This window comes from Lemur catta, chromosome 7 (genome assembly GCF_020740605.2).
Source record: "Lemur catta isolate mLemCat1 chromosome 7, mLemCat1.pri, whole genome shotgun sequence".
Classification (NCBI taxonomy): domain Eukaryota; kingdom Metazoa; phylum Chordata; class Mammalia; order Primates; family Lemuridae; genus Lemur; species Lemur catta.
The window spans coordinates 91,604,752-91,631,708 of record NC_059134.1 but is presented as its reverse complement, the minus strand read 5'-3'; the positions used below and the strand labels follow the sequence as shown (position 1 = coordinate 91,631,708).

Below are 26,957 nucleotides of genomic sequence, written 5' to 3'. Positions count from 1 at the left end.
GGCACAATCCAAGCACAGATTGCTTGAGGCCAGGAGTTGGAGACCAGCTTGAGCAAGAGTGAGATGCCGTCTCTACAAAAAATAGAAAATTAGCCAGGCGTGGTGGCACATGCCTATAGTTCAAGCTACTGGGGAGGTTAAGGCAGGAGGATCGCTTGAGTGCAGGAGTTTGAGGTTGCAGTGAGCTATGATGACACCACTGCACTCTAGCCTGGGCAACAAAGCAAGACCCTGTCTCAAAAAAAAAAAAAAAAAAGTCTCTACCCAGTTGGCACATAGGCAATGGAAAAAAAAAAAACCACCTTAATATTTTAAAATACAGCTGTGAAACTCCATGGCATCCTAAAAGCACCTTTTTTTGTCTTTCATCCTTCTGAGGACTTTGAGAACTTGCTCATAACCTTACTCCTTGGCTGGCTGCAGCAAACTTGATCCTTTAACTCTAACTTTCTCTACTCCTAGCACTTTTGTTAAAACATCTCTTAACCTCCCCGGGTTGCATCCCATTTTCCTGGTCCAGAGATGAAAAAGGCTTTACACAGTCTTGCAGGCCGTGTTTCCCTAGCATGCTCCAAAGAATTTCTGAAGAAGTCTCAAGCAGCAGCAGCAGCAGCCCCATTCACACATGAAAAGTTGAATATACAACAATTTCCCCTTTGTGTAGCTTAATTTCTAGTTCTAGATCTTATTCTTACATCTAAAACTATAAGTCATTCAAAGGTTAGGAAAACAAGAAAATACATGGACCAGTACTCAAATCCTATTCTCAAACAGAGCTGCCCGGAAAATTCCCAAAGGCCCATATATAAGCACGTGTCATCCATCTTGCAGCAAAGTACTCCCTCCTTTCATCTCCAGTCTCAGTATTTATATTTATGGGGGGTGATTAAAGAATTAACATGTAGTTTGCTCCACCAGAGAAAATGGCTATAGCATCTATTACTTAATAATCACAAAAACATAGGGAAAAGGTCTGAATGATGAAGTCTGAGCAATACTTTCTGATAGCAAAATAGTGAACTTACTTAAGTTCACAAGTTTTTAATTAGGCAAGGTGTTTTCTCAAAGACCAATACATATTTACAAGCTCTTTACAAGCTTACATGGCATTGGATTACATGGTTGATTCCTATAAAGAGTTCAGAAAACACAGCTATCATCAGAGAAAGGATACAGAGAAAGAACTAGAACATGGGACAAAGAGAGACAAGTGAAGAATGGGGTTCCAAACACCTTTCTTTCTCTGAGCCATGCAACAGAGTTTGGAATGGGAGAAGTAAATTTGCCATTAGGGGGAAAACAAAATGAAGGCAAAGACAAGCAACCTAGAAACCACCTTCAACACAGGAATGTCCCAAAAGACATTATTTACCTCAGTGTAAAAGGCAAATGACCCCAGAGAGAGAGTGAAACAGTGAACTTAATATTCACAGTTAATTCTGTTTCCAACATCTGTGACCTCAGACAATGAGGATGCTCCTCATCACCACCGTCATCATCCCCTAACACATTCCTACAGAGGAATGTAAGCTCCACAGAGGCAGCAAGTTTTGTCTGTTTTGTTCCTGGTGCATCCCCAGCACCCAGGCCTGAACCCATCACAGAGCAGGAGTTCAGTAAGCACCTGTTGATTAAACTAAGCACTTACTATGTACCAGGCACTGTTTTAAGTGCTTTACCTGTACTGATTTAATCCTCCCAACCCAAGGAAATTATCCCTATTTTATGATGAGAAAATTGAGCCACTGACAGGTTTACTGGTCCTGCCTTTCTCTAGCCTTCCCAATTTTACTCAGGCTCACTGGAGCATGTGTTGAGCTGTGGTCCTACACAGCCTACTAAAGAAATCAATTAACAACTTCAAGTCTCCTAACGTTAGCTCTAGGAAGTTCAACTTTCTGAGAAGCTTTGCTTTCCCAGCCATAGTCCTGTGTGCTCTCAGCTAATTTAAAAGAAGCATTTAACAACTCTGGCCCGACACAGTGGCAAGGACTGTTATTCGTCTACCTTGAGTGATATTGGAACACCCTTCTGAGAATAACGATAACCAAGAAGCTTCCTCAACATTCAGGGAGTAGTTGTCTAGGAACGTAATACCCACCTCACCCTTGATCTCTTTCTTCTATGGTTATTATAACACAGCTGGGAACCAGTCCTTACTAGAGAATATAAAAACAAACTGATGATGAAATGCAGACACGTGAAGGCAAATGACTTGTTCAAGGTCATGCACTAAGAATTTGGAAGAGGACAAGAAGAAAACAGACACACACGACATGGCATCCACTGCCTCTGAGGCCACTGTTAGTACTCAGACATGCCCTGCTCCAAGCCTGATGCTCAGCTCACAATTCCCTTGACCATTATTTCCTTGTGGGGTGGGGAGAGATCCCACATCACCTGATAATAGTAGCTTAGCTGTGCAGATAAAAGAAACTACTTAAGATAAACCTCATCTCTCAGGTTCAAAAATATACAACATTTAATGTCTCAATGATGTCAACAAATTTGCTACAAAAAGCCAATGCAGAGTACCAGGAAAAAAACAGTCAATAAAAACACAGATATCCCCCTGCCCGGGCCTGGTCCATTAATAATTAATGCATATATAATGGCTTGCTATTAAAAGAGTGTGGTATTAGTAAACTCTGCTTCATTAATGGATCCATGGATCAATAGAAAAAAAAACTTTAGAATAGATTATTTACATGTTTTAAAGAAGATAAACTCTGCATCTCCTTAATTTTCTAAATAACTTATGCTCGAGCTATTGCCATTAGCCAAGGAGAATCCAATGCTCTGAAAAACATACAAATGAAGAAGGTAAGGCCATGAACTTATCTTGGCAAAGGAGATCAGATTTCTGTCATTTAAAAAAAAAGCTTTTTAAAAACTGCTCAAAAATTTCTTCTTTATTAAAATTCACTACTAAATTACAGACAGCCAACCTGACTGATCCAGAAGGCTACGATGTACAAGAATGTTTTGGGGAGGGTTGATCCAGTTGATCCATCTAACAAACAGAAGTCACACATGGTTACAAGGATAAATTAATTCTCTCTCTCTTTCTCTCTCTCTCTCTCTCTCTAGGGATAGGCATATATTATTTTCATGTGTCTATTTCCTCCACTACCCTCCCTGTCCAACCCATCTCCCAAATCAACCACTGAGTGATATAAGCTTAAGAATGAAGAATTGCTTTGATCACAAGAGGTTTTCTGTGTTACTTCTTTTTTAAATTCTCAAGCATTTGTTAAAGGCCTGCAGCTCTCAATCTTTCTTGCATTAAAACATGAACTGTGATATTTAATATTTCAATGAAAAAAAAACCTCTCACCTCTAAGACTCTATCCACTGATACAACAAAACAAAATAAAAAATGAGTTTTTCTTAGGCTTAATAAACTCTTTTAATAATATACTTGTCATCCTGTCGTGAACAGGCACCATGCTATGAGTCCTACCTCCCTGGATGAGGTATCCAGGAAAGAGACTCCTTGCAAATTCTGAATTTAGCCCAACTGAACACTTCTCCGTGTATAAATGTGCACTGGAATGAGGTGGTACTTACAGCGCTCCTCTTTATCCACTCCTATCTCTTTTTCAGCCTTACATTATTGCTACAGCTTCTACCTGGTAAAGAGCTGAGTATGGGGTTAGGAGAAAACACCTCAGAGGTGGACTCCACAGAGAGGAGCAAAAAATTCTTTCTCAACTGAGCCACTAACCCTCACTCCCTCTGAATGTAACTGTTACTTGGAGAAAGAGCCTTTAAAGAAGTGATTGAGCTAAAATGAGGCTGTTAGGGTGGGCCCTGATCCAATCTGGTGTCACAAGAGGAGGAAATCTGGACACAGAGAGACACCAAGGGTGCGTGAGCACAGAGGGACCATGCGTGAAGACGCTGCAGAGGGCGGCCATCTACACGCCAAACAGACAGGCCTCGGAGAATCCAAACCTGCTAACACCTTGCTCTTGGACTTCCAGCCTCCAGAACTGTGAGAAATGAATTTCTGTTGTTTAAGCCACTCGGTCTGTGGTATTTTGTTATGGCGGCCCTAGCAAACCAATACAGACATTAGTGGACACTATATACCTCTCCCTTCAAGAATGTTGGCTGCTTGAGAACAAGAACTATAACTTGCACAACTCCGAATCGTGTACAGTATCCTACCCAGAGTAGGCATTTTATAAATATTTTTGATGATTATAATAGTTCACAAAAGGTGCTCTGAATAAAATTAGAGCTCTATAAATAAACTTCATACTTTTTAATCACATGCCACAAATTCTTCCCAAACCCAAGTCTGCCACTTAAGCTTTGTAACCTCAGGCTATCTACTCAGCCTCTAAGGTTCGCTTTCCTCTTTTACAAAAATGAAAATGACAGTTACCTCATCAGGTTTTCATGGAAGCTCCTAATACAGTACCAGACATAGTATTAAATAGTTAACATAAATGTTAATTCTCCCCTTCCCCTTGCAAACCGGGAAATGTGAGCTCAGGACCATACTCATGACCACGGAACAAGACAGTGGTTATGTCAGGCCTACCTTTCTGATACCTGGGTCCCTGCTAAAAACTTAACCTTTGCTCTAAGGCAGAAAGAGACTTTGTCAGACTATTCTTTCTGCTAAAGATAATGTTATCATCAATAATATTTTATTGAAAGTCTAGAAAAGCAAAGGACCTCAAAAGAGGTCATTTGTTCCTTTCCTGCACTAAAGGCATAACGATTGGAAGAGGCATTTTCTACTGAATATTTTTAGAATGAGAAGTTTGATTTCTTGCCAAAGAAGCTATATTGAAGTCATCTAATATCCATGGGTCCCTGGATTTTCCTCCAAATACCAAAACTTTCAACTCTGGCTCCTCAGGCAAGAACTCAAGAAGATGTGGGAGGGCAAGCCATGTTATTTCCAGGTATTCCTGCAAGATCTAGTTTTTCCTGAAAGTGGAATGAAATCAAGGCAGTGAAGAGCACAGCTGGGCTCTCTCACACCCAGGGCTTGTGTGATCTGAAAGCATTAGGACTAAACACATAAGGCCTGGGATACTTTTACTAAGCCATCTTCACCACTAACTGTGCTCCCAGACACCAAAGATGGCTTGTGATTTATATGTGTTTGCCCTATTCAAAAAAAAAAAAAAATCTTTCAAAATAGATGGCACTTAGGGACAGTTAGAAGAATGAGGGGTAAGAGCTTAAAGGTAAGAGAGGACTCAGTGAATACTCTTAGGAAACGCTCCCATGCTACGACCTGCTATGACCTCCTGTCCTCTGGGAAAACAAGAAGGAGTCGAGAAGGAAAACGGGGAAGCCCAAGTCATGTTTCTTGACATGTGACAGACAGCTCTTGAAATAGAAAGCCACAGGTTTCAGGTCTCAGGGGTATCACCTTCAAATATGTCAATGTTCTAAGGGTAGATCGGTTTTCCCAACTGCTGAAATCCTGCTGTGAGGTGAGGTCCCCAGCAAAACACAAGCCTCTGACTGGGAGCCTTTGAGGTGGCAGGAGCCATGAGGAGTTCAAAGGCAAGGCCGGCCAGGGGCCTGCACCTCCAAGAGCCACAGGGGTGAAAGGTTACTAAAGCAGGAGCCACTGACCAATAAAACTGTGTTTGGCCAAGCCTTCTCAGCAAAAGTTCACTTCTGCTATGCCCAGGTTTCTGAGTCACCCACCCTCTGAATCCCACTGTTCCCTAGGCTGGATCGGGGGCTTCTTGAGTGATTAGCAGCTGACCAGCTCTCTCTCCTGGCTGGTTCCATGGAAGAGCTGAAAGGTGGACTGGAAACCCTTAATCAAGATGTGTCATGAAAAATAAATAAATAAGAGCACAACTTGGGTCAACTAGCTATAAAGGAATCTGCCTGGGGTGAGATTTCCCATGTTTGCTATGCTAAAAACCAGGAGAAAGAAAGCATAAGTTTATTTGATTAGATGAGGAAAATACAAAACAAGCCTCACTCCAACCAGGCACACTTGAAAGGCCTGCCCTTTTTAATTAAAACACACACACAAACACAACATGTAAAGGGACTAAGAGGGCAGAACTCGAAAGCTTACTTCATCCCAAAAGGCTATCGTGACAGCCACGTTCAGGTGATATTCTCTTCTCTGTTCTCTTTTCCATGTAGTAACAATTCCAGAGAATACCAAGGAGCTACTCTTTGGCTCCTGTTTTTTTTTTTTATTTTTTGGCTGTGAATACCAACTCGGCAGTCAGATGGCATGGCAGCTCGTTCCACTGTTACTACACATTCCCGGAAAAAAAAAGAAATTGAGAATCGTGTGGGTGCAATGCCATGTATCACTGTTCCACCTGACCAGAGGCCATGAGTCCTCTATAAACAGCTTGCTGTCGGAAAGCCCCACCTTCTGATTCGGATTACTGAGACAAGCTCTGCTTGCGAACCTGAGGGGAAACCCCAGTGGGTGCTCCCCAAATCAGGACTCGGGAAGGAGGGAGAAGTTTGAAACAGCTACACTTGCTATGTCAGTGGTTCTCACTTTTTTCCCCTGCCCTTTCTTACCTGAAGGATGACATGCACCTATGAGTAAGAGTAACTGTGGCTCACTATGGCAGGGACTGTCAAGAGAGATCCATGTCCCCACATCCCAGCCCAGAAAGCCTATCAGAGGGGAAGTGGGAGTGGTATGTGAAGTTTGAAAATCCCCCCAGGGAATTCTGATCCTTCCTTCATCTCATAGTTAAAAATCACTGCGATAGCCGATTAGACAGTTGAAACCCTTCTCTTCTATAGTTTCCAACCTAAAAAGAATTCCAAAGATTATACTTCCTGATATGTCATCCGTAAAGTTACCTATTGCTTCCAGGCAAAGAGACTCAGGGAATAACGATCTTTAGCTATTCTAAGCTAAGGGGAGCGGGTCGGGTCTGCTGCTCCCTGTGCACCATGGTGGCCCTTCGGTGTGCTACTCAGACCCCTCCCCGTGTCACCAGCTTCCAGGTCTTCTAATTCCCATGAAATGCCAAAAGGTCCCACTGCTGCACTCAAGCCTCGATCTGCAGCTTAAAAACCAAAAGGAAAACTGAAAGATCTTTCTAAAATATAAATAATACCTATACAAGATCATCAAGTCCTGATCAAATTAATCTGAAACTTAAAAACATTTCAATACATACATGGACTTCAAACACTTAAAAAGAAACCACTTGTTCCTTTTAATAAAAATATACTGGCATCAGAAAGAACAAGTGAACTGTTTTCGTACTATTAAAGTCCTTATCAAAATGGGCGGTATGTACACATTTAAGTATAACAATTTAGCCTTTAAATTACCAGGAGAGAGGTAACTATATTGCCAGAAAAGGTTTACATGGAGCTACTTTTGTACTATTCCCAGTCTGATTCAGTATTAACGAACTTTAAGAAAATGAAATAAATATATGTGACTGTTGTCTTACATTCCCAAGAACAGTAGTACACAATTATAAGATTAATTGTGCTATTGTTCAACTACAAATTATGCCACACCAAAAATAATCAGGCAACTCCAAATTCTCTCAGCCTCTGCAATGCTGAGACAGAATATATAAATAATAAGTTATCTTACTATTTATAAATATAAACAGAAATCCTATATATTTTTGCCAATGTTTGTAGCACATTATGGCATCACCATACTAAGTTGTATAAATAAACAAAATGGCTTATTTTATGAATCAGTTCAACTCTTATTCAAGACTTGTAAACAGTGTGTTCTCTACCAAACATATCAACACTTGAGAATTTACAAGTTATTGTTTTGTAAACCTAGATATTTTTCTTAGTGGGCATATAATAAACTCTCAAAACTTGTGCTGCATTTCCTGTAATGAGCAATTGTTTCTCAGAAATGCTTGGCAAATAGTCCCTTGCTGTGGGAAATCAGCTCCAAAGAGTCAGACAATTCTTGTACAGGCTATAAATGAATATTTAACACTTTTATTAGGAAGGCCATTTCCTGAAGCAATGCCCCATATTGAGGACTTATAACAAGGGATTAACTGATGATTAACTTCAGAGACAGTTCTCCAACCAATACTCGAGGAAACTGACCATGTCCCCCACTCTGACCCCCTTGAAAAGACTGTGTGAAGAATGTTCAACACCATATATCCACTGACAACTTCCAATATACTTAGTTTGTCAAAATTATACAATAAACACTAATATCCAGTTCATCGTCCTAAATTAAACTTCTTAACTAATTAATTAGAGGATATCAATTTAGTCATCAGAAGAGTAGGAAAAATAATTTTACCATTTTGGAGTTTGGGGCATTTTGTTTTGTTTTGTTGCTTGTTTAGTTTTTTTACCTAATTATAGTTGGATTCAACCAATTGAGGATTGAAAATATTCAGGAAAAAAAACTGCATCTGTACTGAACATGTATAGACTTTTTTTTCTTGTCACTCTCTAAACAATATAACAACTATTTATACAGCATTTGCATTGTATTAGGTGTTATGGGCAATCTAGAGATGATTTAAAGCTGCAGTCCCCAACCCCCTGGTCCAGCCACGGACTGGTATTAGTCTCTGGCCTATTACCAAGCAGGCCGCAGTGGCTCCCATCAAGACCTGAGTTCCGCCTCTCTCCCCTCCCCCACAATTCCCCACCTCCCCAGAAAAATTTTCTTCCATGAAACCAGTCCATGGTGCCAAAAAGGTTGGGGGCCACAGATCTGAAGTATACAGGAGGATATGTGTAGGTTATGTGCAAATACCACGCCATTTTACATAAGGTACTTAAGCACCCATGGATTTTGGTATTCCTGGGAGGTCCTGGAACTAATCCCTCTCAGATACCAAGGGACGACTACTTTCTCCTCAGGAGCTACACAAGTAATATTTAAACTGAATCAGTAATTTTTATTGTTTGCTCAATGACAATCCTGGATCAACAAGTATATATGTTTGACTAACTCACTACAAAAATTCCTTGCTTTTGCCCCAACCTCAAGTTAAATGACTATTGTAAATTGAACACACTTGCAAAATTGCTTATGTCCAAAACTACTTGAAAAAGGAAAAATAATGTTTGTGCCAAAAAGAGATGTAGAATAGTAAAAAATATATATGTATCCATTGGATTGGGTTTATCACTACTCACCTCTTCCTACGAGCTTTAGTTAGAAGAGCAGGAAGATATAAGGCACATTCTGAGGACATATTTTGCCTACCCCTACCCCTTTGGAAGCCAAGGCTGGAAAGCAGAAAGGAGAAGCACAGTAAGGATGCTCTTTTTATAATGAAATGCCTGGAAAAACATTCTGGGCAGGAGATGCCAAAGATTTTGAAGCGCCCATCAAGCCACTGGCCTTGATCCAGGTAATGGTTTTTCCTTCCCCTCAGATGTCTGCTGCAGGAGTTTTCCAGCAAAGAAAGGAAAAGTGGTAGGGGAGAGGGAGAAACAGCTTTCAGTCCATTTCTCTGTAACTCAGAGGGTAAAAAGGGGCAAAGATTGCAGGCTGACATTTATGGAGGGCCTGGTGTTCCCATGAAGCACTTTGGGAGGATTATTGAGGGTTAACAATCTGGTCTAAAAAGGGCAGCAAAGCAGACTGATGAAAGTCCCTTTAAATTTGATAACAGTGATTCTGTGGACCCAAAGACAGCAGTCTAGAGCTGGCAAAGACGTGTGAGCCCGGATCTAGCCAGACAGCCTGCCTTTAGGAAAAAGATACATTGCAAACCTGGCCACCTTAACCCTTCAGGGTTGCCAACTCACTTGCTGAAGAATGAAAGCACAAACTGATGTGGCATGGGATTTCTAATCATGGGAACAAAAAAAAAAAAATTCTAGAAACCCTCTCTTGCCTAATCTTCCCTGCCCTGCCCCTACCAATGGCCAATGGTGAGGTTCCAGACCTACAGAGGTTAATTACCTTGCTAGTCTTTCACCTCCACATCACTGCTCCACGACCCGGTCCCTTCTGCCTGGCATTTTTCTTCGATTTTAATATCAGAAGTTTCACACGCCTGCCTGAGCTCCTGGACTCAGCAGAAAGGCCCATATAGCTGTCAGCAAACTGATAAGAACTTTAAAATGACTCCACAGGGCCTCTTTATAAAGAAGAGCCAAAGAAGCCCATAAAGAAAGAGGGCAGGGGCCACGGAAACCAGCCGCTCACACTGTTTTAACGTGGCATTAAAATGAGCTGCAGATTTATGGGAGTGTTTTAGCCCCTGGCCCAAATCATGTGGGGGATGAAGCTTGTCTCTGAGCTCCAGGGGGATTTCAAATATGGGATGGAGCTGGCTAGAAAGGAATGGGGGAAGGGAGGCAGAGGTAGCAGAAAGAGGAAAAGGGAAGAAGCAGAGAGCACCATGAAAATTATATATTAGAAATCACTCTCCTGTAAGTAGGATGTGAACAACAGCTATTTCTAAAAGGTATGTGACCAGTCCTCTTAAATTCACATAAAAATTTCCTTTATTTTTAGTTATGTCCAGTAGACTCTAGTTCTTCAGCTGTTCACCACCGAAACGTCTATTCTGATTCTAACTTCCCTCTTTAAGTTTACTTATTTTTTTAAAGTTTTTAGTTCAAAAAAATGAATAAAATCATGATTTAGCAGAGAACAGATTAAATGCGGGGGGAAAAAGGTTCAGTATAAAATTTTTCTCCACTGGAAAGGGGAAAAAGAATAATAATACTTTGTGTAGATGTGCCATTGAATTAAAAAAAAAAAAAAAGCTGGAGAATCACTGGTTTTTATCTCCATATAAGCCATTCTGATCCGAACAAAAAAACACAGAGGTGAACCTCGTTCCATGCCAAGATGTAAAAAGTATACCCAAACCCACAGGAATAAATTCTGCTTCAAGTTTCGAAGCCCAGAAGCAAATGCATAATACATCATGGTGGTAACTTCCTGTGGTTCCTTAAGACTGTTCTCCCTATCAGGAGGCTCCTTCCAATATTCAAATGCAGACCCAACCGGCACTCTCCTAAATGATTGCCAGCCTGGAGCAAGGGGACCAGAACCTACATGCTGAGTAAATGATCTCATTTAATCCATACCACTACTCTACAGTATTATTAGCCCCAAGTCTTAGATAAGAAACGGAAGCTTGGGACGTTAAGTAACTTGCCCATAGTCACAAAGCTGGTAGACAGATGGCAGATCTCAGAATTCGAATTCGGGTGTCTCCAACTCAAGGGTGCATGGGTTTTCCACTACTAACATTTTCCAAACTTTTTGGACTGGGACCCACAGTAAAAAACACATAAATACATTTTATGTGACAACTCACTACTGAAACAAAGGTTTCAGGAAATATTTACCCTTACTATGTATTATGCTCTGATAATTTCCTATTATATTTCATTTTTTAAAGAAAATAAAATGCCAGTTGTGACCCAATGAATTGACTTCATGATCTACTAATGAATCATTACCCTCAGTCTGGAAAATACTGCAGTACACTGTGAAAAAAAAAATCACCAGACTGGTAGTCAGGAGACCAAGATTCCAGCTCCACTCTGTCCCTAACAATTCATTCTCAAGATCACTCCAACTCTAGGGCTCACTTGTCATTTGTAAAATATCAGGAATGGGTTGAATAATTTCTAAGTTTCCTTCCAGCTGTTTAATATTTTTCCCCAAATCTCTTCAAGGCTTTCCCCCTTGCCTCACACATCTTTTCATTCTGCTCCACCTGTGACTTACCCTGCTTCCATCCAGTTCTCTACCAAGTTCTCTGCTGCTGGTCTTCAAAGTCCTCCCTGGGCCTGCTCCATCTGCCCCGTCTTACCTACTGGTCTTTTTCCACAGGTGCAAACCTTCCGGTGGAAGTCAGTGCCCTGACAGCTCACCCTCTCTCCCTAGCCGAGATCACCCAGCTGTGAAAATTCCTTTCACCTCCTCATCCACTCTGATCTTGGGGTCATTCCCGACTCCCCTTAGCACAGCTGAGTACACAGCACTCCTGGCCTTGTAATTTATATGTTACTGAAGTACTCTTCCCAGCAACCTCAGGGCCTTTCTTAAAGACAGGATCTGTGTCCCCCTTTTAAAAACTCTCCCTCAACATGCCTATATAATACTAGGAACAAAGCAGGTGCTTAACACATATTTATTTAATTGGTTTGCATTATGAAGTTAAGGATCCTAATTTTCGTAAATTTGGAGGAAGCTTTAGGTGGGCTGCTCTAGAAAAAGTCAACAAACTAATGAAAACTGGTACCACAAAAAGATAAGTGCCCTATCAGACTAAATAACTACTTAGTCATATTTGCCCATGGACAAGACAGACCAAGTCTGCCAGGGAGAGTAGCTTTATGGCCTCTCCATCTGGACTGTGTGGATTTAAATCTCAGAAGCTATACAAAACAACTGCAAATCAGTCCAAACCTTAAAGACAGGAAAATTTACTTACAGGCCCTAGTGCACTATAAATTTGAGACAGTTCTATTAAAATGCTTTTCTTGGCTTCCCATCAGATACTTGGTAAGTCTTTTTCCAACAAGGTTCTTAATACCAAAGCTGAAAAAAAAAGTTAAACACATAAAAGTGCTCTTCCTTAAGGGTTCCAATTAAATGAGTTCTTATTTTATCCTGCTTTAAACAACACACATTGATCACTCTCCTTCACAACATGGATTTATACACACAGGAAAAATCAAACACAGAGTATACAGGGCTATCCCCCAAAATTATGAAATTTAAAATATTCCACAAAATGATTATACCCTTCACCAAGGCTCTGCCATTGGCCAAAGAGCCTCACTTTGTATCAGAAACACGCTCGTTTGTTTCACAGGAAGAACTCCAGGGATCAGGCCAGTGTATTCTGTTTAAGGGAAAGTGACCCAGTAGCTTTTTAAGGGCAAGTAGGAGAGCAGAGACGGAAACACAACCCGGAGTGGCACATCACAACTGGAGAGTAGGGGAGAGGGGAGGCAGGGAATATTGGTATTTTTTTTTAAAAACCCTGAGAGTCCGGTTTATGCATATAAAAAATTCTCAATTTCACAGTTGCAGGTTTGGGGGGCAGGTGGGGGTGGCACGTGGATAAGAATGACAGACCTTACGATACCAATCCTGAAAATTAAAAGTGAAACCTCTTCCACATTCCTAATATTTCCAGAAATGTGTCCAGTCCTAAATGTCTCAGGCAACCACTTTTAAGAAGACTATTCAATAAGCAGTTAGCTTGAACTGTTGGGAAGTTCGTCCTGATTTTTACCCTTAATCCAGGCCACACAGCTCTGTGGTTTGAACAAAGTTGTAGGCAGCGGAACAGAGTGAGCTCCCTGCCTGTCCCTCCCATGCTGTGTGGTCTTGGGAGGATTACTTCACATCTCTTTATCCTTCGTGTCTTCACATAAAAAAAATTCAGATCACTCTTCTAATGGCCTATCTCACTACTCTGTTGAAAGAGTCTGCTTTGTAAACTGGTGTATGTTGGGGGTGGGGGAATGAGGGAGAAATGGACACAGACTGCTATATAACTGTCACGGACGTAACAGTCAAGCCAGCGGACGGGAACCCTCAGATAATACATCAGTGTGAGCTGCTGAGCGTTCTAGACATCTGAGGGTTTCCTTTAAGCAAATCACAAAACATTTTTTTAAAATAAAAATGTAAACATTTTAAACAGAAAACTTTATGAACCATATTACACAAGATCCAATACTTTAAAAATATATATGGTAAGCAAAATTAAATCTTAGCTTAAAGATTCAGGAGCATCACCAGGAATAGCAATTTCAGTATTTCCACAATTTTAAGATGCCCCATCAATAACAATTTGGTGGGAAGAACAGAAACTACATTCAGTGTTCAACTCATTTGGACACCAGAAATGCAAAATATGAAAAACAAACAAACATGTACTTCTTTGAATTGAGGAATTCTGTCATCTCACAGTGATACACCCAGGATACAGTAAAGCCTTGCAAAGCTGTCCTTATAGTTGATATACTGAGAGATTTTTTTAAAAAATAACTTTTCCTTCTTCTCTATTCATATCAGATTGGCAGATGACCTATCTTAGAGACCTTCACTTGTCTTTCTCCCCTTCAAATTTGTGACTTCTAAGCTACTGTGGCTATGAAAACCCAATAATTCAATGTGTTTTAAGTTGTGTACAAATAAGACAAGAGCCCCCTTGTAGGGGCTCTACTATAAAGCCCACGAACCTCAGCGTATGCACATACATTTTGCTGTTTTGTGGCCTCTTCTGCTATCTTCTTGATCCTAGTAGGTAAGGACACCACATGCCTGGGGTTTTATTTTCTTAGACATGTTTTGGCTTTTTCTAATCAGCCCACTATATCTTCAAGTATTTCTCAGCAGCACAAGTATTTAGTATGCTTAATAGGAAAATACGAAGGCATATTGATCAGTGTAATAGACTGAAAAGATATTTTCATGTACCCGTGGTTAAGGCTAGAGAGAAAAGAAGATGCTGAATGTTTCTGCCACCTCAAAGGCTCCTAGTCAATTGAGTACAAAGAAGAGTTCAAAGGCAAGGCAGGCTCCTGACTTCCACCTCCTAGTGTGGCTGAGGTTAGAGGTCACTGCTGATGGAGCCACTGACCAATAAAAGAATGTTTGGAAATTCTACTCAACAGATAAACTGGGGATCCATTTACACCTTCCTCCCTATCCACACAAACATTTCTAATGATACAGTCTAGTTTCTATCCAGTCGTCCGAGACCCTAGATTGTGTACTTTTTCTTTGTGATTCAAGGGAGACTGGGGATATGACTGTTCCATTTGACTACAAAAAAGTATTTAGTTGCGTATATCTGCCTGCCTTCCAATGTAAGAAAGATGGTTGATGGAGTTCCCATCTTTAAGGCCTACATCAAATGCTACCTCTTCAATAAATCCAGCCTGACAAATTTACCCCAAACTTTCTCCCTTCTGCTTCAGACCCCTTATGTCCTTTGGAAAACTGGCATCATCTTCTCAACTTTCATTATGCTTCTACCTATATATCCCCAAGACAACTATTAGCCCTTTGTGGGTGAGGATCACAGATGTCTCATTATCTCTCATAATCTCTCCCTGAAAAGCACCAATTAGGGCTTCAATAAATTAATTAACTAGTTAATTAGCTCACAGGACAATAAAAGGCCAACTGATAAGTTAGCTTTACACTGTTTTTTAACTTGCCCACAAAAAACCCTATAGGCCCCCACTAACCTGCCCAATGCCACATGAGCCAGCACTGCTCACTGGTAGTCTTCCGGAGTAGATACCAGAGACACAGGTTGTACTGTTCTTCAAAAATCTTAGCTTAACTACAGCTCTTACTTACTTTAGGCTCTAGCTTTGTATTGAACTTTACAGCTGCTCCACTGTCACAACTAAGGTCAAGAGAAGAATTTTATTTCCTTTCCTTGTTCGGCAGAAGGTCTTTCTCCCTTAGTACATTCACATTCCCAAGTCACGACATGGACTGTCTCCACCACAGACATCAGATTCTAGCCTTTCTGATCCTAAACTCTAAGCTGCAATACCTTCCTCACCAAAACCCTACCCCATATTTCTGAGGTCAATTCAGAAACATTACCTCTATCTCATCTAGGGAAAACACAATCCTGTGCTAAGCACGATTTCTTCTTCATCTGAAAGAACTGGTCTCTAGAGAGCAGCTATGAGGACAATGTCAGTGTGAAGCATAAGAGTGGCTCAGAGCATTTAGGATTTCTTGGAAAGATTTAAATACTCAGAAGGAAAATGAGTCACTTAAAAGTGTATGGAGACCTCTGCTGGCTACAACTGTCCAAGCAACTCCCTTAAGCTAGTTCAGAGTTTCTCAGCACACAAATCAGACCCTCTCTTCATTCTGACATATTATCTACAGGCTCTAAGGTATCAACTACTGATGCAGCAGGCTTTCCCCTAAAAGTTTATGCTTGTCTTACAAAAGGACCCACATCTGACCTCCCTAAAGAGAATTCATTACGGTGTAAGAACTTTTCAGAATCAGGTGTATGCTATTTTTTTTAGTTACTCCTACCAAGGTCAGGTTAAATCAATGGAAGGTAAACAGAAGGCAAAATGAAAAGCATATTTTGTTATAAAACAAAAGAACTCTTTAATCTTAGAGAGATGAGACATCAAAAGAACAGTGGTTCTCAATCAAAACAATTTTTCCCTCCCCACCTCTCCCCCAAGGGAGATATTTGGCAATGTCTAGAGACATTCATGGTCATCACAATTGGGGGAGGAGGTGCTACTGGTGCCTATTAGTTGAACGTGGTCATCCTTTATATCTAACTGGGAATTACTTCAACCAGATAATCTCGCATCTAGTTGAGATCAGTCCAGTCTAGAAATGTGGGATTGAGAGAAGAAGTCATTTTGGGAACACAGAATACTCAGAGAAAGGGGAACAGGACAATGAGGCACTGCAGAGAGCCTTAGACAGAGAGCAGCCCAGGGAAAGAGGGCATCAGACAGCAGAAGAGGGAGTTAGAAAGGGGGGCAGGGAGGTGCCAAGACTGCCTCTCTCTTGCAAGCTGGCGTAGTGGAGAGCATTCACCACCAGAGGAGGTAAGTGGCCCTTGTGTCTAGAGCCGTTCAAGGGAAGAAGAGACAGCCAGTTAATGTTGTCAAGAAGAATAATATTCTTGCTGGGAATAAGATTCATAGAGTTTTTTAACAGCTGCATGGAACATGAGAGATGATTTAGCCAACCCCTTCATTTCATAAATGAGAAAATGAAAGCTGGGGGAGCTTTGGTGACTTTTCATGGCCATACAATTCATAAGGACAGAGCCAGGGCTCAAACCCAAGTCTTCTGACTCCAAATGTGTTTCTCTGCACCCAAACAACCTAAAAGTATGCTGTTTTAAAATGACCCACATTCATTACATCTCTGCTGTTCTATGATTCTGAGTCTACCACTGAAAATGACCTGCCACGCTTGTCTCAGAGCTGTGGTTCCCACACGATGCTCCCGTGGGACAACAGCATTCTGTGAGCCGGCAGTAGGTGCCCTACTCTGAAAACCAAATTTTCCCTTGCCCAACTTCAGGGTGAAGGGGTGGAGAAGGAGAATTTGCTCATTTTTACCACCCCAGTTTTTTCTTAACCTTTCTGACTAGAATCTAGTATAAAATAGTATCTGATTTAGCATATGATTCTACATTTAGTTATATTAATATATCAAGATGCCGTAAAAAAGCAACACAAAGAGCACAAACACTATGACTCTTCATGGAGCATTTTCTTCTACACAAGATTTAAAAAAACATAGGTTTAGATTGAAAATCTAGAGATCTCTAGACTGATTTTCTGATTCACTAAAAAGATGAGATCAGCAGTGAAGTAATAATTGGGAAATCCAGAAACTTACAATCATCGTGAAGATGCCATGAAGAAACTGTAGGGAGGCTACATTCAACCTGTGCTTTGTGTTCCAATCAGAATGCCAACATGCTGCAGAGCTGAGGTTACTGAGGCCCAGAGAAGGCACAGACTTTGTAACCTGCAGGGCTGACATTCAACCCAGGTAATCTGAGGTAAGAACCTATAGACTTAATCACTGCACGGTAAGAAGTTCAGTATTATAATAAAAAAGAGTAGACTGAACGCATCCACTAATTTTTACCCTCTCCTATAACCCTAAAATGGCAATTAAGGGGACTTTCTAAAAATAAGGTATAAACACCCTCAGATAAAAGAATGGGAGAAAAGATAACAGCAACACAATGTGGAAGCTGAAAAGCAGAGGGAGAAGTGGTAACTGACGCTAGAGGCCCAAGAAAGCTGCATCTTAAATCAGCTGAGAAAAACCCGAGTCACACCCGTAGAACCGCAAGTTGGGGGAAGGTGGGGTTAAAGCAGGAGGAAGACTGAAAATGTGTTTAACAAGCAGCCGGAACCCCTGACCCCTTCCCCATTCCATGTAGCCAGGCGACAGCCCTGCTTTCATGTAGGCAGAAGCCTACGGCTCCTGGCTCCTTCCCCGTCTCTGCCTGCGGGTGGGGGTGCCAGGGTACAAACACGGATGCACCCACTTGATCACCCACTTAATGCTGAGAATCCACCAAGCCTCCTCCCCTGCTCCTCTCCTACACAGATAATTTTTTCACCTTGCTTGACATTTAAGCCCAATTAAATTTCAGGGGAAAGAACAGGAACAAGGATTAAATGGGACATCCAGGGGAGTACTTCAGAGAGTTGGGGAGCAGCCCAGGGAAAGGGTGCATCAGAATATGGAACAGAGATTTGGAAAGGGAGGCAAGAAAATGGCAAATGCTCAAGGGGAGAAAAGAAGACCCCTTAATTACAAAGGCCATCTGAACTGGGAACCTCGGCCAGCTTGTCCAGCAACATTCTCGTGGTCGACAGTCACACAGAAGCATTGCCCTAAAATGGTCCAGCCTCCATGGCTGTCTTAGTCACTAAGACTATCACCTGCTGTGACTACAAACCCTCCAAAGAGTTTCAGCTTTGCATCCTGAGGACACCATCACAGTAAGCCCCTAAAATCGCAGCAGGCTTATCTCAGCAGAGTTCTAAAATCTCTGATGGTTAATATGGCAAACCAAATAAGATGCAACTCACTCAAATACTGCTTTCCTATCGTTTCAGTCTGATTAGTTGATCTGGTGGAGGAAGACAATCAGCTGCTGTCCCTGTATCCACACAGTCAAGGCTACCATTGCAGCACCCACCTCACCTCCCCAACAGGGCTGCTTGGACTTGGCCTCTTACCTGTCTCTGCATTTCCTCGATCTGTCTCTGGGGGATGCTCTGCAAAATACTGTACACATCTGACATCTTTTCTTCTGGTACAACCACAGAAGCTCTGCAGACAATAGCAAAACAATTTACATACATACAGCCCTTTACAGAAAGTCCTTCTACATGCAGTCTTGTTTCATTCTCATAAGCAGAAACAATACCCTGAACCTCCTTCAGCCCCACATCCCTTGCACTGAGCATTCTCTCTCCCCCCTTTTCTCATAGTCAACCTTCTCAAAGGAGCTGTCTTACCAGCACCATCTTTTCACCACCCACTCACTACTCCATTTATCTTTCATCCTGCCTCTGCTCCACTGGTGTACCCTAACCACACTGGTTTCTTTCAGTCGCCTGAACATAATATGCTCTGCCCAACCACAGGGCCTTTGTATGTGAAATTCCATTGACATGGCATACTCTTCTTCACTGCCTTTCTAAATTAACAAATACTTTTCTCCTTTAGCTATCTACTCAGATCTAATCATTTATTCAGCATATACTTATGGAATCCCTATTATTAAAACATGTGCTCGGCCCTGGTAACACTACAGTGAACAAATCAGACAAGGAAGGTGAGGGAGTGAGCCAGCCGGGGGAATGCCTGAGGAAAGAGCATTCCAGGCAAAAGGATTAACAAGTGAATAGCCCTGAAGCAGCAGCATGGCAGGCATGTTCCAGGAACAGCAAGGAGGCTACTGTGGCTGGAACAGAGTAAATTAACAAGAGGTAAGAAGAAACAGGGCAGGGTCACAGAGCCCCATGAGGGTCATCTTGTAGGCCGCACAAGGACATGTGCCTTTACTCTGAGATGGAAACCCTTAAGAAAGTTTTGATCAAAGGCATGCTATGATCTGATTATGTTCCAACAGGATCATTCTGTCCGCAGTGTTAGAACAAATGACAAGAAAGCAAGAACAGGAGCAGGGAGAACAGATGGAGACCATCGCAAATGCAGGCCAGAGACGCTGATGAGAGAGAAACTGATGAAAGGGATGAGAGGGCAGAGCCCACAGGATTTGCTAACAGATGAGGTACGGTGGGCAAGAGAAAAAGAGGACTCGACAATCACTTTTCCCTCATCACATTTAGGAGAATTTGTAATTACATTTGTATAAGTTAACTTATTAAAATCTAAACCCCATGTCTGCCAACTGGGCTAATCCATTAGGACAGAAAGCGTGCCTGGCTCTACTACTAGTGATTCCTCGGCACCTGGTGTATTACTGTCTAGCACACTGTTAGCACTTGACAAACATTTGTTACATAAGTAAATGATTTCTGCTATATAGATGGGAAGGCTGAGGCCCAAAATAAGGTTAAATGATGAGCCAAGAACACAAAGCTGGCCAGTTACAGAGCTGGTTACCTAAACCTAGGCCTTCTGACTTCAAACCCAAAGCCCTTCCACCACTCATCCACAGCTGCCACTAATCAAACAGATCTAGGTTCTCATAGAAATGTCCTTTCAGACTCAGCTGGGAGTCACCACCTCTGAGAAGCCCTCACCAATCCCATGCCAACAACAGCATGTGTCTCCCTCTGCCTCTCCTCCTACCATCCCAGACAGTCATGGCTGCATCTCATCACAGGATCTGGTAATTGCTGGTTTACTTGTCTGTCTTCCACCACTAAACCATCAGCCTTCTAGAAGAACGGTTTGGCCTCGATCATCTTTGTCTCCCTATACCGGACACAGTGCCTAGCAAATAAAAGGTACTCAATAAATGCCTTCATAAGTGGGTAAATGCTGGAAGTGCCTCATCACAAATGCTTTCAAAGGTGGGTAAATGCTAAACGTGGCTCATCACTCCTCTAAGGTATAAGGAAGCACCACATACTCTCCTCTTTCAAGTGGAGTTTGGCTTCCTCCTCTCTTCTGGGATGCCACAGCCCCCTGCATGCATCTACTATGGCATTTACCACAGATATTAGAATCGTTGGTCTGTTTTCCCTCAGTACATTCTAGCCTCCTCAGAAATACGCTCTATGTTATTCACAACAGGCTTTCCAGTCAACGTGAGACTAATGAATTAATTAGTACTATTTAAATTGTACAAATGTGATTGGACTTAAAATATCAAAAAAGTTGGGAGAGGAGAAAGCAATTGAGCATTTGAGGCAAGGACAAGACCGAGAGATATACAAATGGAATTAATTTTCAGTAATCTTCAACCTCCAAAGTCTTGGAAAAATGAAACACGAGAATAGAGTGCTATCCCATTAATTACGGTGTTAACAGGCAACACCAAGCAGGATCTATTTTGGTCTACCTGTACACTGGGAATATTTCTAAGCTTTCATCCACAAACAGGCTCTCCACTTCCAGCTAGTATATTATGCAAATTTGACAGAGATTCTAGAACAGTGGTTCTCAACTGTGGCTAAAGATCAGAATTACCTGGGAGCTTTCACATTCAGAATTCCCAGGGATAAGGCCAGGCTTTTTTTTTTTTTTTATTATTAAAAGCTCACCAGGTGCATCTACTCTGCAGTCATAGTTGGAAACCACTGTTTTAGGCTAGGGATGTAATCCATTTCTGTTAAGGGGCAGACAGTGATACTTTAGGCTTTGTAGGCCATACAATCTCTGTTGTACTATAATTACTCAACTCCACTAATGTGGCAGGACAACAGCCAGCCAATATGCAAATGAAGGGGCATGGCTGTGTTTCAATAACACTTTACTTACAAAAACAGCCAGCCTGCAAATTTGGCCCACAGGTCTCAGTTTGTGAACTGCTCTAGGCCAATATACCAACTCTCCTGATGGAAAATAAAGCAAAATAGTCTAAAGTAGTAGCTCTCAAATCTTGGTATACATTACAATTACCTGAGGGGCTTTTTATTTCTAATACACATAGAACCACTAGTCTAGAGTTTACTAGAAGGAAATACCCACCTCTTCCAGTCAAGAACTTCAGAGAAAGGCAAAACATAGGAGTCTGCAATGACAACTGGGACACAGCCAGCCTGTAACACATCACTCAGTACCACCTGGCCCAGCCGAGCCCCACGAAGGACCACACAGAAAGTAGCCTCCTGCAGGAATATGAAGAGAGGGAGGGGATTACAAAACAGTGTTATTGATCCACTTGCTTTGATCTGGCAGACCTTCAACTTCCCTCAAGGGTTGAAGCCAAGCAATACTGGGGCATCTTGACACAGAAATGCCAAAGATAACAACACCTCACACCTGTAGAATTTGAAAAGCTCAACTGGTTGCAATGTTTTGTATTTCCACTCTTCAGTGTTACGTCAATGCCACCACTATTGGCATTCTGAAAATGTTCAATACCAATGCCAAAGTCTCCCCCAGGACATTCAGCAATGTGACGTGGGATGGGTTTCTCTTAGCCCTAGTGTATGAAGTAAACACACCATGGTGCAGTGTCTGAACATCGCTTACAGTTCTCACCTCAGCCTACCTTGGAATGGAATGATTTTGTCTGGGAATTTCGGGCTCTCTAGGGGACCCGCTAAAGGGAAGGCATCAAATCTCTTTTCATCCTTCTACTCCCCATAGCAGCTAGCGGTGTGCTTTGTATAGAGAATATATTCATTTCATGAATGCAATGCATTTGAAAAGATATTAAAACTGAAATATTCTATTTAGAAACAAATCTAACAAAAGCAAAATCTCAAAAAATTTCTTCTTTGTTCACTAACTCCCTCAAACCCCCTCAATGTGGAGAATACCTACAACAAGGAAAGGTGTCCAGGACAAAATAGTTGCAATAGGTAAACCAAAATGAGGAGAGACTCTAATTCTCTAGCACTCAGGTTCTCCCAGTTTTTGCCTCTTCAGAAGAATTTTTAAAAAGGTTTTAAAAAAAATCACTATGTAATCTGTAAAGCTAGAGAAAAGGCAAGTTCAGAAAAAACTATAAAGAAACTGAATTTTCCAAACTCCTCTGGGGATAAGTGAGAAAAGCAGCAAGAGTGGGAGAAGAGACTCCGCCACGGTGCTGGGAGGCGCAGGTGGAAAGCTCTGCCCGGCCTCAAGAGTTGGCATCCAGATGTGGATGCACATTCTGATAACCATTTTTCCTGTCTAGACAAAAGTTACTATAAATACTCCTGCTCATATCACCACTGTTATCAGTCAGACATTCCACAGGAGATGCAGAACTTTTTGAGAGAAAGTATTTTAACAATCTCAGTATGGACTAGCTCTCTGGAGATCCAAAAAAAAAAAAAAAAAAATCACACCAGCTCCTTGATATTTCTCCTCGAACTAACCTGTGTATTTAAATGAACAAAGCTCAATTTCTCCTTTCCTAGCCCCCATACCCTTGAAATGTCAAATATCCTGCTTATAAAATATCCCCAAAGGGACTGCTTTACCTATGGTTATGGAAGTACAGCCATTCCCAAGATGGAAGTGAAGGACTGGTAGGACACACTAAGGGCGGTAAAGAACACCCAAAATCAAAATGATATAAACGACCAAAACACCCCTCCACTCCCAAGGAAAGCTGACTGTGGCCTTGTGGGCCAGCATGGCCAGGAGACGAAAGTTGTCACCTAAAAGAAGGGAATTTCTCTGCACTAGCTTATGAATACAGGGGTAAAAGCAAGATATTAATGCATTTGTCTGTGTGGGTTCTTTGTAAATCTACCCGAAGTGCATTTTTGAAGTATGATGCATATTTGAATGGAGTATGAACTCTCATAGACCAAGCAGCTTTGCAGAACACAATACACCACATATCCAAGCCTCTGAAGGTCTATATATCCAGCAAAGAGCAGTACTACATTTCCTTCCCCCTTTGGTAATTCTAGTTGCATGTAGAAAACAACTCCAGTTTGTTGGGGTCAATTTTACCCTGTAGAAACGACCTCTACTGAGCCTTGAGAGATAATGAATGACACTTACCTGCAGCACCTGGGGGTAATCGAAGACCTGGTGCTTGCAGCAGCGCTTACGCACAGACAGGACGCCCTCTGAGAGGTTGGTGCACTTATCGAGCACCAACACTGACTCTCCATGCTTGGCCTGGAGGGCTTCTAGGTCCTCTCTGTACTCAGGATGGAGACCCATCTGAGATGACAGGAGGAAGTGTCGCCGAGGACTACAAGGGAAAGAAACAGGTGACTGGAAAATTGCAGCTGCTATGTTAGTCAAGGTAAGATAAACTTTCATATTAAACTTAGGGCAGTTAAGTGTTTCCTTACCAGTCTTGACATCCGCTGATTATTTTTTTGAAATTATACTCTGTAGCACTAGTAAATATTTAACATATTATATACTATAAGAAAGTAACGTATGATTGACTCATGTTGAAATATTGTGCAATCATAAAAAAATTGTATTTAGGAAGAGTTCCTAATATTGTGAGGAAATGCTCACAATATGCCAAATTTAAAAGTATGCTATAAATACGTGTGTATATAGAGAAAGAGAGAAACTGACGAGTTGACTGGTAATTTGCAAAGAACATCAAAATGTTGTCTTTAGTTGTATCTCAGTCTCTGATCTGAAAAGGAGCTGAGAGCTGGCTGCATTCCTCAAATAGGGAGAGAAGGAAGTTTGACGGGAAGCACTGGCTGTCCAATCCAAAGAGTTTTGTGCAAGTCTGCTTCTGGCTGTCAAATGGCATCCCTGTGCTAGGGAGAGGCTCCAGGGAAAGAGTCCCCATCATCGAACCCACATCAACAGGAGGAAGACTGAATTGGTAGCTGAGAAGGAGAAAAAACTGTCTTCACCAAAGCATGAAACATCTTAACATCTGGACAGTAAGGATGCATAAAGGAAAATGGGAGGAAGAAAGGATTTCCAAGGGTCTAGTGCCATGCGGATCTCCACAGGAGACAAAATATGAACAACACAGTTAATAAGCCTGAAGTCAAGAAGAAGATTTTGGGGAGATCAGATGGTAACCAAGTCCCTCCTTGAAGGCAAGGCTCCCACAAGCAGAGAGGGTACAGAGCATAAAGGCTACATAGGTTGAGCATCCCAGATCCAAAAACTTAAAATCCAAAAAGCTCAAAAATCCAAAACTTTTGAGCACCAACTTATGCTCAAAGGAAATGCTCATTGGAGCATTTCAGATTTCTGATTCCCGGATTTGGGATGCCCAACCAAGAGTATAATGCAAATACTCCAAACTCCAAAAAAATCCAAACTCTGAAACATTTCTAGACCCAAGCATTTTGGATAAGGGAGACCCAACTTGAGACCACTAGAAATCACTGTCAAAGAGAAGAATCATATAAAGCAGGTTCCAGGAAGAAATGAAATGCTCGTCAGACCCAGCAGCTGTAGTCACTTAAATCTAGCTCAGACTGGTGCGGGCCAGGGAAAACACTGGCAATTTATCTCACAGGCAGTGCCACCAGGCAAGCCAGTATCGGGCTGTGCATAAGAAAGGACCAAAAACCTCGAGTTTGTGAACCCATCTCTCTCTTTCTTGGCTTTGAAGAGAAAAGAAGGGTAATTGTTATTCTTCCTTAGTTACTTAGACTTATCTGGAGGTTCTAGCTGGGGAGCACCTTCCTGATCTCGCCATTTGACAGCCATATACCCATGGCCAAAGAATAATTATTCGCTAACTGAGAAGGTCATCTCCAGAGCATTAAGCTTCAGGTCTAAAACACATAAAGCAATGAGTGAAGAAGGTGAACACCCACCCAGCCAGCCAGATAGCAAAATAAACTCCAGAGAACAGAGCAACAGGTGCCACAGCCAGATTGCTTTGAAACCCTCAGGACCATTTCTTCTGGAGATTTCTTTATTCAACTGAATTAAGGGTATTTGCCACATCACAGTTCAGAATAAAAGGGACCAGCAGATTCCCTAGAACTTCACTGTCTAATAGCAATTAGCCACATGAGGCCATTTGGATTTAAACTAAATATGAAATAAAATGAAAAGTTCAGTTCCTCCATCACTCTAGCCCCATTTCCAATGCTCAATAGCCACATGTGCTAGTGGCTACCAGACAGCACAAATGGAGCCCACGTCCTCACCAGAAAGTTCTATTTGATGGAGCTGCCCCAGGAGGTGGCTGAGATCCAGAGCCAGGGTACGGGTAAGTGCAGATAAGAAAGATACAGAACAGCAGCCCCAGTCCATCAGGGAAACAGTTTGGATCAGCTGTGCAGACTTGGTTTCTCCTTCCTGGTTAATTTCCTCCTAAATTACAATCTATTACACAATATGTTGAGTATTTACAGCCAAAAGTACTCCTTCTAGACATTGAAACAGGCTTTTAGATTCTATTCCCAGCCCTGGACCTCAATAATTTTTCTTTTGTAAAAGTATTAATTTTCAGAAGTTATGACTTAGTGATGGGAAGATCACACACAGGGAGCACTCTCAACTCACCTCAACATGAACACTATCACCATTCAAATTATTTCTGAATCAAACTTGTCTGTTTAAACAAGAGGAAGATTTATAGTCAAACCCACAGTACAAGCAGGGAAACCACCTTAACAATTAAGGCTATTTGAAAATGAAATGGACTGTCTTGTGAGGTGGTGAGTTTTTCAACACACATCAGAAAACTTCATTAAAAAGTTACAGTGAAAGGTCATACATCGAGTTAGAGATAAACGGTCTCAAAAGGTCTTTCCAATGCATAAGACCCTGGCTTGTATGATGGAGCTCATGGATGTTTCTGGAGCCTTTCTGTGAATATTTAAGTAGAGCTGATAGCACAAAGCTAGAGCTCTCCATTGTCCAGAATAACAGACATGTGAGACTCCAAGAAGGGTGAAGAGGGTGTCCGTGCAGGAGGGCGTTGAGTGTTGGAGCCCCGGATGGAAGAGGGCATTTCTGCCTGGTGGGGATGGGGGAGAAGACGGAACACACGGAATGTCAAAGCCCTGGTGGGGTGGGAGCTTCTGCTTGGGGGAAGAGCAAGGAGATGGACTGGTGCACGGTTTCAGAGCCCTACAAGGGAGAATGCTTCTGCATCGGGGGCAAGTGTATGGGGTAGCTGTGGCAACCCAGCATGGGATGCTGGAGATCAGGCGAGGTTAGGAGGGCATCTGGGCAGCCCAGAACAGAGGGTTAGAGCCTGGGCAGGCTGAGCAGGGTGCCCAAGTTGTGGGGAGGATGACGGCAATGACAGCATTACCCCAGTGCTAACACCCAAGAACTGTGAGGAGGGCGTCTGTGCTGGGGGTGGGGTGAGACAGCGGCACAGTGTAGGGGGCAGAGTCTGAATGGGGACAAGAAGGGCATCTGTACAGTGGGGGCGGGGCAGTAGCGGCAATAGACGTCT

The 26,957-nt window shown here is 42.0% G+C and overlaps 1 protein-coding gene across 2 annotated transcripts in view; it reads right to left on the bottom strand.

Moving 5' to 3' along the window:
- EXT2 (exostosin glycosyltransferase 2) overlaps nucleotides 1-26,957 on the bottom strand; it is a 125,223-nt gene that overhangs the window by 77,460 nt on the left and 20,806 nt on the right. For both annotated transcript variants that reach the window (XM_045557866.1, XM_045557865.1), the window contains 3 exons: nucleotides 23,603-23,798; nucleotides 21,626-21,765; nucleotides 18,697-18,790 (listed from right to left, as the gene is read on the bottom strand). In XM_045557866.1, coding sequence (XP_045413822.1) covers nucleotides 18,697-18,790; nucleotides 21,626-21,765; nucleotides 23,603-23,798 — 430 coding nt within the window. The remainder of the gene's footprint in view (nucleotides 1-18,696; nucleotides 18,791-21,625; nucleotides 21,766-23,602; nucleotides 23,799-26,957) is intronic.